Raw genomic sequence first — 14,247 nt, 5'->3', positions numbered from 1 at the left:
CGAGGTTAAATGAATCCTGACCATGAAGCTATGGTGGTAGACAGGTTGACTGATGAGGTCAGGCATGAGTCTCTGTGGACTATGATGTTTGCAGATGACATTGTGGTCTGTAGGGAGAGAAGGCAGCAGGTGAAAGAGCTTGGAGAGATGGAGGAATGAAGGTCAGTGGAAGCAAGACAGAATACATGTGTATGAATAAGAGGGAGACAGGTGTAACAGTGAAGCTGCAAAGAGTAGAGGTAGTGAAGTATTTGAAATACTTGAGGTAAACCATCCAAAGCAATGGGCAGTGCATGAGAGAGGTGAATAGAGTGCAAGTGAAGAATATCAGGGCTGATTCATGACAGAAGAGTAGCGAGACCAGCTCTGATGCATGGTTTGGTGATGGCGGTACGGCCAAAATGACAGGAGGCCAAGATGAAGGAAAGCGCAGGGTGAGTGACTCGGAGACAAATTTAGAGAACAAAGCTGAGATGGTTTGGATGTGTGCAGAGGAGGAACAGTAGATATATTGGATAAAGGGGGTTAAAGATGGAGCGACCAGCTAGGAGGAAACGAACGACCACAGAGAAGATTCATGGGTGTAGTGAAGGAGGACATGCAGAGGGTTGGTGTGACAGAGGTGGAAGATGCTCAGGTGATCCGTGGTGGCGATCCCTAAAGGGAGTAACTGACAGGAGGTGGTAATGTTTGGCAACGTTGTGTGAACATTTTCTGAAACATTTAGTTTTGCATGATTACGATGGAAAAAAAAAAAAAAAAAAAAAAAAAACAAAACAAAAAAAAAACCCAACTCCCCAAACATTTAGAGGCCTGATGTTTATGAAATGCTCCTCTAATTTAATATTAACCTAGGTAGAGTGCTTCACCTGAAGTATTCTGAGGATGCTGTCAGGCTAACAAATACAACATGATCTGGTTTCACATCCATCTTTTAAAAGTTTTGAACTAAATGGTTTGATTATCATAAAATGTGGACTACCAATCCATCCAGAGGGTTTGCAAAGGCAGCTGATAAAATGTTAAAACCATCAGAGCATAAAGTAGAACAACATTATCACTGAAGATTTTTTTAAAGCAGGTTATCAAAGACTTTAAAGGGACCCTGCTTTAAGCATCAATAGGACAGCAGTCAGGAGATGAGTTTTTCTAGCTAAGTCTGCACCTTGACAAGTAAAGCGAAGTAGAAACAGTTAAGAAAAAATAAATGACAATGATACAAAACAAGAACCAAACTTTATTTAATTTGTTCCCCACTTGTGTCAAACAAGCTCATCACATCACATTCTTCATCAGATGGAGACAAGCTTCAAGCAAGCAACTCGAGAGGTGCACAACAGAAAGGCACGAAACTGTCGGGGAGTGACCGGACGCTCAGAATCACATGAACGAAACGGTGCGACTCGAGGAAACGTCGTCTTCACACCTGAACTTCACCTGTCGTTAGTGTACTATGACATGGACGGGGTAGTATGCGGTTTGATCCGGGTGATCGGTGTAAGCCTGAGTCTACTGCGTTTGAGCTTTTTCAAATATCACAGGGTTACGAGGGGACACCACCATGATTAACTCACCAAGTACTCATGTGTAAACAAATGTTCATTTCAGGAAAATATAAATCTCCTACCGTGAGTGAGAAACAACATTAAACCAGAAAAAACAAAAACTAAACAAAAGGTGGTCCCAATGCTGGTTAAGTGTCCTGTTATCGTCCCTTTAATTGAGCTACAAGTGACCAAGTGTGTGCATCAAAAAGAGGTTCATGTTACATGGAGCGTAATACAATTAGAGACTCAGTGGAAAAATATGAATGTCTGGGAAATTAATGAGTGGCTCTATTAGCTTGCTTGTACATTCATGTCATCAAAAATCAGTGTCATTCATTCTATACAAGAGTAATTTACACATATACTATTATACAGCACAGAAACCGAGAGCAAAAAGCCTCTCTGGGGTGGCGGAGGGAAGGGAGGAGGAAGTGGAAGGCTAATCGCAGCCATAAATTTAACTTTTTAAAACATGCAATCTATAATCAAACGATGCAATATCGATCATAAATGTTTTGGTACTCTATTCAGTCACTGGCAATAAAGCAAAACGGAGGGGACAAATTTGAAAGGGGGTTTGCGAAATAAGCTGAAAGGTTATTTTATTTTTTTAAGACGTTGTCTCACGGGAAACTGAAGAGAGCATAAATGTGGGCAGGAGAGTGCTGGGAAGGTGTTTTTTTTTTTTAAAGAGCTGTAAGGGGCAGAAGACGCAGCGGGGTTGAATTATACGGACTGGTAGCCAGTGCGACTCTTCCTCCGACCAATCAGGTAAGAGATAAGCACAAGGATGATTAGGAAGCTGAGTGCCACGCCAACTGCGATGGGCACCAAAAAGCTCAAATCAGAATCCAGGAAGCACTCTTCAGCTGACAGAAAGAGAGACACAGAAAGGACAGGTTAGTGCTTTAGGAGGAAAAACACTCAGAGGAAGTTTGGGTTAGAAATGCAGCAGGAAGCAGTGAGAAGAGGAAACAGCAATCAGCAACATTACAGTAGTGTTGATTTTGGTGGTGGTGGGGATAAATACGTCAACACAAGGATTTGAGTCAGTGTAATAGTTATTAAAGTGAGTGATGGAGGTTTGGAAGATACACAAAAACGCCTTTTTGCCAAATCCAATTAATGCCGCTCTTATACAAAGCTGGTCAGCACAGCTTAGCATAAACACTAGAAACTGGTCATGTCAGCATCTTTAAAGTCTGCTCATTAACAGGTTAATCTGAAAAGACCGTTAATACAACCTGTGGATTTTAATATGTACAAGTTGTTTGTTGCCATGAAGAGAAAAGAAAAAACAAGATTTCTGAATCTAACCACCGCCAGCCAAGAAATTAGTTCAGATTTATTCATTCTGCTTAATTTGTGCATCTTAAATATTTAATTTAAAAAACATTTTCTGCAAGAAATGGTGGCACTACTGTACTGCCTGGTTTACATGGCACTCATGGTTACATTAGATCAACATCACAGCCTTTATTCTAAGGAGCTGGCAGTCTCTGCATCAGCCGAAGTGCGGCCGAGTTCAGGGTAGGAATCGTGTAGAAAACCAGCTTAAGTGATCTTTTGAGCTGCTGGCACAGACTTCAGTTAAATCTAAAGATGCAGTCTCAGTGTTTCCAGTCTTTACGCGAGGCTAAACTGTAGCTTCAAATTTACAGACAGAACAGCGTCAATTTGGCTCTCAGCAAGAAGAGAATCTGAACACCTATCAACACTACATAAACACAATGATAGTTTTTCCCCACAATTAGTCAAAGGCAGCAACTATCCTTTGTATAGCTGAAAGCTCTAAATGAGAAATTAGAAAGACTGATAGCCGGTGGCCATGCTTCTCCTTCTTCCGATGAAGTAGGCCAGCAGAACAATAAGAATGAGAACAAGCAGGGCAACTCCGACAGCTATGGGAACAAGGAAGCTCTCCCCATCAGCCAGGCATTCCTCAGCTAAACAGGAGTGAAGAGAGCAGAGAGGTGAATGTCTCACAGGCTTAACATAGGACATAAACATAACATATGGTTACTGAAAGGACAGCCGAAAGATAGAAGTGGTCTGACACGTAAATCTCCCAGGTATTAAAAGCATAAACATTTACTCAAGTGGTTCAACAGCACATTCTTTTATTTCTGTAGAAAACACTAAAAAGCTCAGTTGACACAATTTGAAATCCAATTTATTATAGCTAACAGCATGAGAGAATGCAGAGGAAATCAGTTGCATCCACATAACACACAACAACTGAGATTGTCTTGCAGCACAGATTCCCTTTATGTGTGTGCACGTCTCCTCCACGAGTGGAGGGAAATTAAGCAGCCAAACATCACGCAGCGAGTAAGCAGTGAGTTACTGAATGCACAGGACAAAGTTATTGAGCAAAGCTTGTTAGATGATTTGACAAGTGTCTAATTAAAACTCTTAATGCTGCAAAACCATCTTCATCATCAAGGCAACTTGTACAAAGCTGAAATACAAACTGCAACAATCACAAGCAAAAGTCAAAGCTCTTAAGTGCCATTAACTATACGCATATACAGTGACCTGGAAAAAGCAGAATTTCACAAGCATCTTGGGAAATAAAAAAAAAAAGTAATGATTTGTGGCTGCGACCAAATGAACAATAAACAGTACTCTGCTTGAATTAACATACAGCTACTGTCGTGTCACACAGCCTGCCTGTCATTACAAAGAACACATTCTGTGGCCTGCAATACCCGACTGTGCTACTCTGATCCAACTCCCTGATTCGAAAGGTCCTGAAAACTTACTTTCAGCCTCTTTAAAAATCCATTTAATGTCAAGTTATCACTAATTTCAGCACACCAATTAAAGCTATCCTGGCAGTTGTGTGGTTGTTTGCACATTTATTAGAATAATCGGATTAAACTACAGCCTGAGGTCTTAAAGAGACAGGTAAGCTGAAACCTAACAAACAGTTTGGCATTTGGAAAACTGGACTGACTTTAAGAGTTGTAGCACACAGATTAACCAAACATGATATGAACGTGTCAAGTTGTGAGCTAGAGAGATGCACGAGAATTGTGCAACACGTCAAACCATTCCTGCACCATTTGTCGTCATTCCTACTCAGTTTCGTGACATATCTAAAGATGCAGAGCTCTGAACCCAAAGTTTTCAGGGGCTTTAACACCCACTGATCCAGCAGCAGCCACCTGTAGAGCTCAGGCCAAAGCCCAGAATTTTACACAGGTGAGATCATGTGACAGCAGAGTCAACGTAAGAAAAATATAAAGAGTGTTTAAGTGCATTTACATGCAAATATCCCCATTTCAGAATCATCTGTGCTGAAAGTGAATATCTACATAATAGTATGATCCCTTTTCTAAACATAATGCCAAAATGTCTTCTGAGTGAGGAAGAGAGAAAACTGCCACACACAACTTCCGGTTTGAACAGAGCATGTGCAAATTTAATGACTAATGATGGCTTCATCACAGGTTTGTCACTCTGGGGGTCGTCACAATAATCTGTTGGTGAGCCATTGTTAAAGTAATTAGCGCCATGTGTGCTTTTATATGTTCAATGCCATAACCAGGACAAATATCTTATGTTTCTCCTGCTCTACAGGGGCAAACATGGACTAAGGCATATTCATCTACAGCCTTTTAAAAGGAGCAGACATTCATCTGTGTTAATGAACTTCCAGGGAGGGAGGAGGGGGAGAAAAAAAAAAAAAAAAAAAAAAGCTGCTGTGACATTGAGGTTTTCAATTGATTTCCACAAATTCTCAATGGGGGTTAAACAAGAAAACAAATGTGTTTTAAAGACAAAAACAAAAAGGGGAATGTCTGCTGAGCGAGTGCAGGATCCTACAGAAACCAATTACATGGTCACATCTTGTGCTAGAAATGTGGAAGATGTTCAGGGGGCTTCGTTTATGAAAAGGTAGACTTTGCATGACCAGATATCCAATTTGAACAAATGCTTGATAGATCTTGCACTTGCCCATTAACCAATAAAAAAACAAAACAAAAACAGAAAAGACATTCAGGTGAAAACAAAAACATGAGGAAAACAAAAAGACACCACAAACACTTGGGGGGGTAAACAAGTCTGGTCCTTTAGAGAAAATCCTGCATCTTTATGAAAACCAAAACTTTACACCTCAATGATCAGACAGTAAATTTTGAGTCCCCTCCACACTGATGCCATTTCACAAAACTGTAGATTTAGTTTTAGACCAACTCCTGAATGTGAGACCATGAAGGCCAAGGACCAGGCTTGGGAACCCCCATAACATCACAAGATCGACTGCAATATGAATTTAAAGAGTCTGATATCCAACGTAAGTCTTTCTTCGACCAATCACGTAAGCAATCACTACAATGAGAATCAAGCCAGCCAGAGCAGCGCCAACAATGATTGGGACTAAGATGTTTGGGTCGTCCACTGAACATTCATGGGCTGCAGATAAAGAGAGAGTCAGTCAGCAGGTAGAACAGTGCGTTTGTGATTTAACAAACATTGTGAGACAGACATGTGACGCAGCAGGACAACAGGTCAGATTATCTGTAGTTTGTTTTTCGAGCACACGACACCAAAATCTCATCTCTTTCAACTCAAGACTTAATGACAGATGTTATTGCAGATGTTTATGAAGTAATTAGGTGGATGAACCAGACCTCATTTTCATGATGTTTAGTGCTTTAATTTAAGACTACAAAGGCAATAAAAAGCACAGCTTCCTTCAGTGATGTCAGTAAACTGCTTGCATGTATAAAACTCTGGGGCAACCTGATATTTAAAGTGCTAGCATGCCTGTAGTTCTCAAAAAGAACCGATATTGATAGTATTTACTATTCGATATTGATTTGCAACAGCACAGAGCTTTACCTCCTCCATCTGGAATTTCAATGCAGTCACACAGATGTTAACCTAGCCAGTGCACACATTAACCATCAACTATAAAACATAAGTCATTCTGTTACAATGAAGAGAGCAGCAATGGCTAATCAGCAGCAAACATGTGCAACAATGAGTGATAAATTAACAGGATAACACAACTGTGTCTAAAGGTGCTGTGTTTCTCTTAGATTGGATATGATAAGTCTTCCAGCAATTACACATTACCTCAAACATTTTATCAGCAACAAAAGTGCAATGCACCAAAAGAAAAGAACTACACGGGAGATTTGTCAGCACTATGAAGAGAACCTTACAGAGGCTGCCCCTTTTTTTAATTTATGCAAGACAACTTTTGTTTTAAAGTCACCAATCTTATGAAATTGAGGTCTGGGTCCAAACTCCAACGGGTAAAACTAGCATGTCACAGATCCACAACTATGCACAGTTGTGTGAGCCTGGTTTGGGAGAGGATGATTACTGAACAGTTCTCAACACCAACTAGAATTTTTTTTTAATGTCTTCCCTAAATAATAACCTGTTAACCAGCACTGATAAATCCATTAAAAAAAATTCTTGCCTTATTCTGATCATGATCAGAGCCACTGTCTGTACACTAGGAGATTTCAAAAATAACCTACCTGTACTGAAAACACCTTTGTTCACTCCGAAGGGCTGCACATGCAGGCTGAAGGTGTGGATGGAGAGTGTGTCGGTGATGTTGAAAGTCTGCTCCTTGTTACACATGTAGGAGCTGCCAATGGATGCCTCCCACAGATTGAGGCTGGAGTTCTCCACAGAAAAATTACCTTCAAGGAAGAAAGACAGCACATAGTTTGCCTTCTTCTCAGTGCATTGCCTGGTGTATGTGACTATACGAGAATCGTTTAGTTACCAGAGCTCGTGCTGACACTGATGTTCAGATCATGCAGGCGGAATTTCTTTGTGTCCTGTAAAAGTTTAGAAACAAAACGGGAAACTGAAGACTTCGTTTAAGTCAACGGCATTCCCCAAAAGCTCCTAAATACCAGTCACTGACACAGAGATTTAAAATAAAAGCACTTAGCATTTTTCCTCTTTAATTAATGAGTTGTATAACTTTAGGTTCTCATACCTCCTGTCTGAAGTAAATACTCATAATACAAGGTTACATAACCACCTTTTACTTTTTTGTTTTCCTGGAAGTGGAGTTGTCATGTTAAGGACAGTAAAATGGCTAAGTATGTGCAGTGTGACCCTTGGTAAGTTTGGCAACATTATCTACCACATGGATAAATGATTTTACCTCTGAGGACTTACATTGGTAAAGGTAAACCTGATAGTCATTTTTTTAGATGCCAAAGTAAGCTCACTGCTGTTGACACCACATGATCCAGAGACATTGGCCATATTGGGATCCAAATTCATTTCCTGTAAATTTTAAGCCAGACAGAACAGAAGCAAAATCAACAAATGATAAATTATCTGTCAAGGGGGGGGGGGGGGGGGGGGGTTACAAATGTGAGTATATGAAACCTACCTCGCCCTTAATACCAATGCGCAGGCCAAAGTTGGCCAGCAGACAGACTGTGCCATTTACAGTCCCGATGCTGTAGTTCCCAGTAGTGGGTACAGGGAGAGTGGGTACTGGGGTGGTAGTAGGGACAGGCATAGTTGTTGTGTTGGGGGCAAGTGTGGTTGTGTTGGGGGCAAGTGTGGTTGTATTGGGGGCAAGTGTGGTTGTATTGGGGGCAAGTGTGGTTGTATTGGGGGCAAGTGTGGTTGTATTGGGGGCAAGTGTGGTTGTATTGGGGGCAAGTGTGGTTGTATTGGGGGCGGTGGTAGGGACAGTTGTAGTTGTGGCATTAGGGGCAGCAGTAGTAGTGGTATTTGGACCAGCAGTTGTACTTGAGATGGGTTCATCTGCAGGACAGGAGCTTACTGTGCGAGGAGAAAACAGAAGAACACGTTAACAGAAATGTACAAAACGCTACAGCCAGGATGAGCTGCGTCACAGGTCGCGTACTTACTTTCAGAACTCTTGTTGCCATCACTGATAAAAGCCTGCATTTGCACATCCCACAGCGTAATGTTGACGTCACCACTTTCGATCAGGTCCTCACTTTTGCATGAGTAGCAGGTATCCATGCCTATGTTTTTAATGTCAGGAAACCCTGTTGCCACAGTAGGTTCTAACAAATCCAGAAAAGTCCAAAAAGTCAGCAAGAAGATCTATCGCCAAGTTTTTTAAAAAATAAATACACATCGAGATGTAGACGTTACCTTTTGATTTAGAGTTGGGGAAGTGGACAGGGTCGCCGAGATTGTAGGTAAAGGTGACTACGTCCGCCTCGTAAACTTCTTCAATCTTGGAGAAGCTCATACTGAAAGCGTGACCCTCTCCAAAATTAAGTATCAGCATTGAGTGCTTGGCATCACATGTACTTTTAGTTGAATTGGCGTCATCAGTTAAAGCAAACACAGCTGTCTGAGTCTGAAAGACAGTGTAAATGATCATAGGAACTTAATCTGACACACTTGACAAGTTTAACATTTAACTTGTAAGATGGGCAAAACAGAATACATTTCAAATTAATAACAAAATGGATCCACAGCTAATCAAGCAAGGGGTAAGCTCAGACAGTATAAAAGATGGATGCAGGTAATCAGAATGACTATTGTGAATCCTCAAGTTGAGTGCTGTCACAGTCACAAGCTAGGCTGAATAGTCATTCTCCAGGGTTTGGTCATTGACTAGCCTTTTGTGACCAATTACCAAAATAAACTTCAATCACATGACATTAGTGTTAGAAACCATGAAGTTATCATGAAAGCATTTCTTGATGTCACTGAGCAAAGGACATGTCTTCAACCAGGAGGCACCCCCTGCTGGTCATTAAAGAGAAAGCTGTGTCAAGGCATTTCTGCTAGGGCTTCACTTTTTAGATTCAGAAGCTGCATCCATCTTCTATACAATCTATGAGCAAAAACAAGAAAGCTTCTAATTTTCAGTCCGTGATTACCGACCACCTCCAATCAGCTTTAGATTTTAAATTATGCCAACATGTCCATATTTTTTCCGCTTTTTAAAAACACAAATACAAGTAAAACATACAGTCAATGCCAATGATCAGCACAAAAGCAGATTCTGAAAACCACAAGTCAAAATTAAGGAACCAGTTCTGTCGTGTGTTCATAGAGCTTAGACATGAAGCTTATTTAACACTTGCAGCTACTAGCCAACAGTAGCCTAGTCTATTAACACTTGACAGGAGTTTGTGATAGCAGTTTAACATTGGTTAAATCAAGACTAGCAACATGACTAGCACCCATCCTTCATCTTGCAGGCTTCAAGAGCAGTGGAAATTCATTTAAATTTCACCTGCCCTGACAAGCCCGAACAGCACAGAGTTTGTAAATGCTTCTTGATTTGCAAACAGGGTCTCTCCCCTCCTCATGTTGATTACAGTCTTTAGAGGCATTTTAATGGACTGATGTTGACAAATGTAGGAAAAAGTACAAGTTTAATAAAAAAAAAAAAAAAAAAAAAAAACATTTGTGGGGATCCGTTTTATTATAACTTGTCTTTTTAATTAAAAAAAAAAGTGTGCGTACCATGTTTACTTATCTTTGTGGGGACCGGAAATTGGAATGTTACTATACTTATGGGGACAAAATGACTGTCCCAACAAGGTTGAAGGCATTTGAAACTCAATAGGGTTTTAGTGTCAGGGTTACAATTGTCCTAAACCTAACTTTAACCTAAGGGTTAAGATTAGGCATCCTTTTTATGGTTAGGGTAAGCAGCTAGGGAAAGCATCATGTCAATTAGATGTCCCCACTAAGATATGAAAACTGTGTTTAAAAAGTAGCATTTTGATAAACAGATCAGATTGTAGGGTTTAAAAGAAACAAAAATTAACTTTAAGAGATTACTTAAACAACACCTCACAAGACAACACTGCAAGAGCAGGATATCCACCAGGAAAACACCAACTAAAATACTGAATAGCAAAAAATGTGTTTTTTCAGGGAACCCCTCATTTCCTCTTCACATGACTGGAACAAAAACACTGTCACAGCTAAAGTGTCTGATAAGAGCCAAGCTGCTATCACACGTCAGCACAGTATTTATATGGACTGCTGTAGACTTAAGAATCGTGATTCACATCGCTAAGACAAAAACACCTACCTGGTTGTCAAGATCTTCATAGGTGACCGAGAATGTGAGCTCCAGATTGGCATAGAGGCATAACTTTCCATCTTTTGTGACATTGAACTCAATGCCATGTGATAGCTGGAACACTGGAAAGAAAAGGAGAATACTTAGTATTTTTTTCTTCTGTACATACAATTCTTACTCATAAGAATCATTAATTGTGACATTTTATGCTTTAAAAGGTCGATGAGGGGGATGGAGTCAGTCCCTGCAGACCAACAAGTGGGCAAAGTTATGAAGATGACATCACTCACAGGGTCTCACAAAAGCCACACCAATCCACCCTAATTTAAAAAAAAAAAAAAAAAAAAAAACCACACAAACAAACAGAAAAAAAAAAGTCCAATACCAAGTGTGTTATCACTTTCATGTGACTGGTCATGTGTTCAGGAAGCAGAAAGCTGTAGCTCATGGAAAATGACCAAAAAAAAATAAAATAAAGCAAAGCACATTGCAATAAAAGTAAAGCAAATGTGTAAGAGCGCCATGGAGCATACACCATAACAATTTCATAATTTAATGATTAATGTTGATCATGTATGTCTGCTGTGGTGGAACTACAACACTGATAAGATGGACTACAAAATCACCATGTTGTTTTATGCAGGTCATGTAAACATAACTTTCTTATCAAGGCTGGGATCTCAGATAAGACGTTTTCTAAGTAAGTCGTTCATCCTGTCCAACCTCATTTTGTCATCCTGCTGGAGAGAACACCTATAGTAGGTCCTGCCATCATTACAGCCTTCTCTGAAGGAGGTTAAACTCATGATGACAGATTTACAGCAACAGATGTTACTAACGCAAGCCTAATCATGGCAAACCGTAAATAATAATAATAATAATAATAGTAGTCACCCTTAGAAGCAGCCAATTTTTAGTCACAGTAGCTTAGGCCACCAAGCTTGAGGTTTAACACATCCTATTATTGAGGGCTGAAAACCTATCAGCAGCTTATCACATGACATGATCCCCCCCTTAAAAAAACAAAACACAAAACAACATTTGAATTGAGACTTGCTTAAACTTGTTCTGCGTCACCCATCAGTTAAACTGAGTTTTCCTTTCTAAAAGATGTTCCAGTTTAGTATTTGTTAAAGCAAACAATTTTTCTTTAATATTTAAATGCCAACAGCTATTATTGCAGGGTAGCCAGGAACCTTCGGAAGCACATAAAAATTTAACTCCAACCTAGATTTTTAACCCCCCCCAAATCATGCGACTCCAGTGCAAAGGAGTGTCAGCATTATTGTGTCCAAAGGTCTCAGTTTCCAGTCCTGGCCTTTTCAAAAACACACAATATAGTGGCCTTGAGTAATATTTCTCCAAGTTTTATAAAAGTATTTCAAAGTTTCTCTTTGGACATGTCATTCATGTTTAGTCCAGTTCTTAAAGCGGACCATTTTCAGAGAAATGCTTGTCCTTTGTGAAACCAACTGACACTGACCTATGAATCATCCAAGCATGACAAACAAGTCACCCGACTCAAGAGATGAACCAGTGTGCTGTCTACACTGACAACTTAAGAGTTGCTTTCTGAACACATTACTGGTTTACAGTCATTTGAAATCATTTTATGGTGAATTAATGAAAAAACCAAACAACTCCCACACAACTACAAATACAGACTTAAATGTTCAAGATACTCCGGACCACAAAAATGTGCGTGCAATTAAACAAAGGCCGAAGTCCAGTTATACGCCAGCTGTGGTTTTAACCGCATGCTCTCATCATCTCAGGTCTGCAGGTAATGTGATAAACCTATCGAGTCCACAAGACACACAAGTGTTCATGAAATCTCTTACAGGCAGATATACAATCTCAGCTATACCTTAACAAATTTCAGGGCACTGAAATACCCCCTTTATTATCAGAGTAAAAAGGTACACAGCATAGTTGCAACAGGGCCCGATAAGGTGGCATATTTTCGTATCAGCCTGCAATAGATGAGAACTTTCCAGAAAAACTACTAGACAAACAGCGATCTATCCAGCTAAGCCCAGTAATTAGAAGTTATCGTCACTTAATCAAATAAGCGTCTGTAAAATCAAAGACTCTTCAATAATCCAGATCTGTAGTTCTACTCTGCATTTGCTTAGCTTTTTATGCTACACTTTAGCGCTACGGTAAATCGTTTCAGCTTCACGGTCACGTGCCAATTTCCAGCAAACTGTCAAAAAGCTAATGCTAACTATCGGACCCACGGCTCGTTTAATGTCGCACTTTCTATTCATTTCTGCTCTTGTAACCTTGATCTGTTTTAGGCCAGTATTATTTAGCAGAGGATAGGACTCCGACGGGTTTAGGCTTCATGATTAACTGGAACTTTCGCTTCTAAACCTGGTGTTATCTAATCACCAAGCCATCAGACACTAGCAATTGTTGTCCAAAACATTAGCTGCAAAATTAACGCGGAAATAGCTACTTTTTATTTTTGAGTTTTTTGTTGCCGTTTTTTGTTTTTTTCCCCCCTGGTAATAAAGCAGCTATATATGTGTAAATCTGAAAGCTACATGCGACCGCTTGGCTGCGTTTCAGTTTAGTGTTGACGTATGTAACAATTAGCCATGAAGCTACGACGGCTAACCATCACGACTGAACCGCTTAAGGCCTGTACTTTATACTCACTCTAAGCAAACACGTTTGTGTCAGTGCAGTTGAACACATCTTCAACTACGTTTATACTCTGCAATTTTCCTTTCCAGAACAGCAGTAAGATTTAGCCCTGAAGCGACAGGCCCGGCGCGTCCCAGAAGTTTAATCACGCCACTTCTCAGAAACAGTGAGCGATTTTTCCCCCCAGCCCCCTTCTTTAAAGTTAAGCTATTTTGAAGACACTTACCGATTCCAAACACAAAAAAGAAAAGGCAGCGAGACATCATGGCTGGGCAGTTTGCAGGGTCAGCCACTGGAGAGAAAACAACCGACGGAGACGCTCAGTCAGTGGTGTTTGGCTGCAGCTACCACCGACGATACCAGGAAATGACAGTCATATGACAGACGCTGACGTGCCAGCCCTATAAGAGGTGTGGAGCCAGGCCCACACCTAAATCTCGTTGATGGACTAATTATTGGCCCGTGTGCGTTTTAAAGCTCACACGAACCTAAGTGTTTAATAGCGCCTCATAAAATCTTCACCAATGATTTCATACTATTATAATTAGGGTGACTAGATACCTCCCTTTATGCCGGACTCGGCTTCTCAGTTAACGAAAGTGAACTTTCACGAGAAATACGCTGCTGTGCAAACGTTTTGAGCTAACCTGCATTTCTTTACATTTTGGAAGTTTTCAGAAGTGGTCTTGAGTAATAGTTTTCCAGGCTTTCTGAAGATCTTTCAGAGTTTTTATTTGGACATTTTGTTAAGCCACTTAACACTGACTTATTAATTGTTCAAGCATAAAAAGGGACCTAACTCGAGGGATAAACATGACAACTTGGAAAAGAACCAATTTCAAACTGTCTTTAGGCAGCTTGTTATTAGCAGCCTGTCAAAAAATGCATATCATTTGTTTTCGTGTCTTTAGTTGGATCTATAAAAAAAAATAAAATTGGATTTTTAAACCAAAAACGACATTCCAATTCTCAAAGACCTGTTAGCTGAAAAGTTGGCATATCTCGACATGGTGAGCAATGACCTTT

General features: G+C 40.2%; 1 protein-coding gene across 3 annotated transcripts; it reads right to left on the bottom strand.

The window, feature by feature from the left end:
* Positions 1 to 1,224: 1,224 nt before the first annotated feature.
* Positions 1,225 to 13,594, bottom strand: lamp2 (lysosomal-associated membrane protein 2). Of its 3 annotated transcripts, none has more exons than XM_026145847.1 (9): positions 13,448 to 13,594; positions 10,579 to 10,691; positions 8,670 to 8,880; positions 8,417 to 8,578; positions 7,927 to 8,327; positions 7,707 to 7,817; positions 7,303 to 7,357; positions 7,049 to 7,216; positions 1,225 to 2,416 (listed from the first exon to the last, which is right to left on the bottom strand). In XM_026145847.1, the coding sequence occupies exons 1-9, from the start codon at positions 13,485 to 13,487 to the stop codon at positions 2,274 to 2,276; spliced, it is 1,404 nt and encodes a 467-aa protein (XP_026001632.1). In that variant the 5' UTR covers positions 13,488 to 13,594; the 3' UTR covers positions 1,225 to 2,273. The 3 variants fall into 3 exon arrangements, with proteins under 3 accessions (XP_026001632.1, XP_026001623.1, XP_026001641.1); XM_026145838.1 differs by lacking the exon at positions 1,225 to 2,416 and adding an exon at positions 2,423 to 3,493; XM_026145856.1 differs by lacking the exon at positions 1,225 to 2,416 and adding an exon at positions 3,651 to 5,969 and having other exon boundaries at positions 13,448 to 13,593.
* Positions 13,595 to 14,247: the final 653 nt, after the last annotated feature.

Source organism: Astatotilapia calliptera, chromosome 2, assembly GCF_900246225.1.
Source record: "Astatotilapia calliptera chromosome 2, fAstCal1.2, whole genome shotgun sequence".
Taxonomy (NCBI): Eukaryota; Metazoa; Chordata; class Actinopteri; order Cichliformes; family Cichlidae; genus Astatotilapia; species Astatotilapia calliptera.
This window is presented reverse-complemented; position numbering and strand designations above follow the sequence as displayed.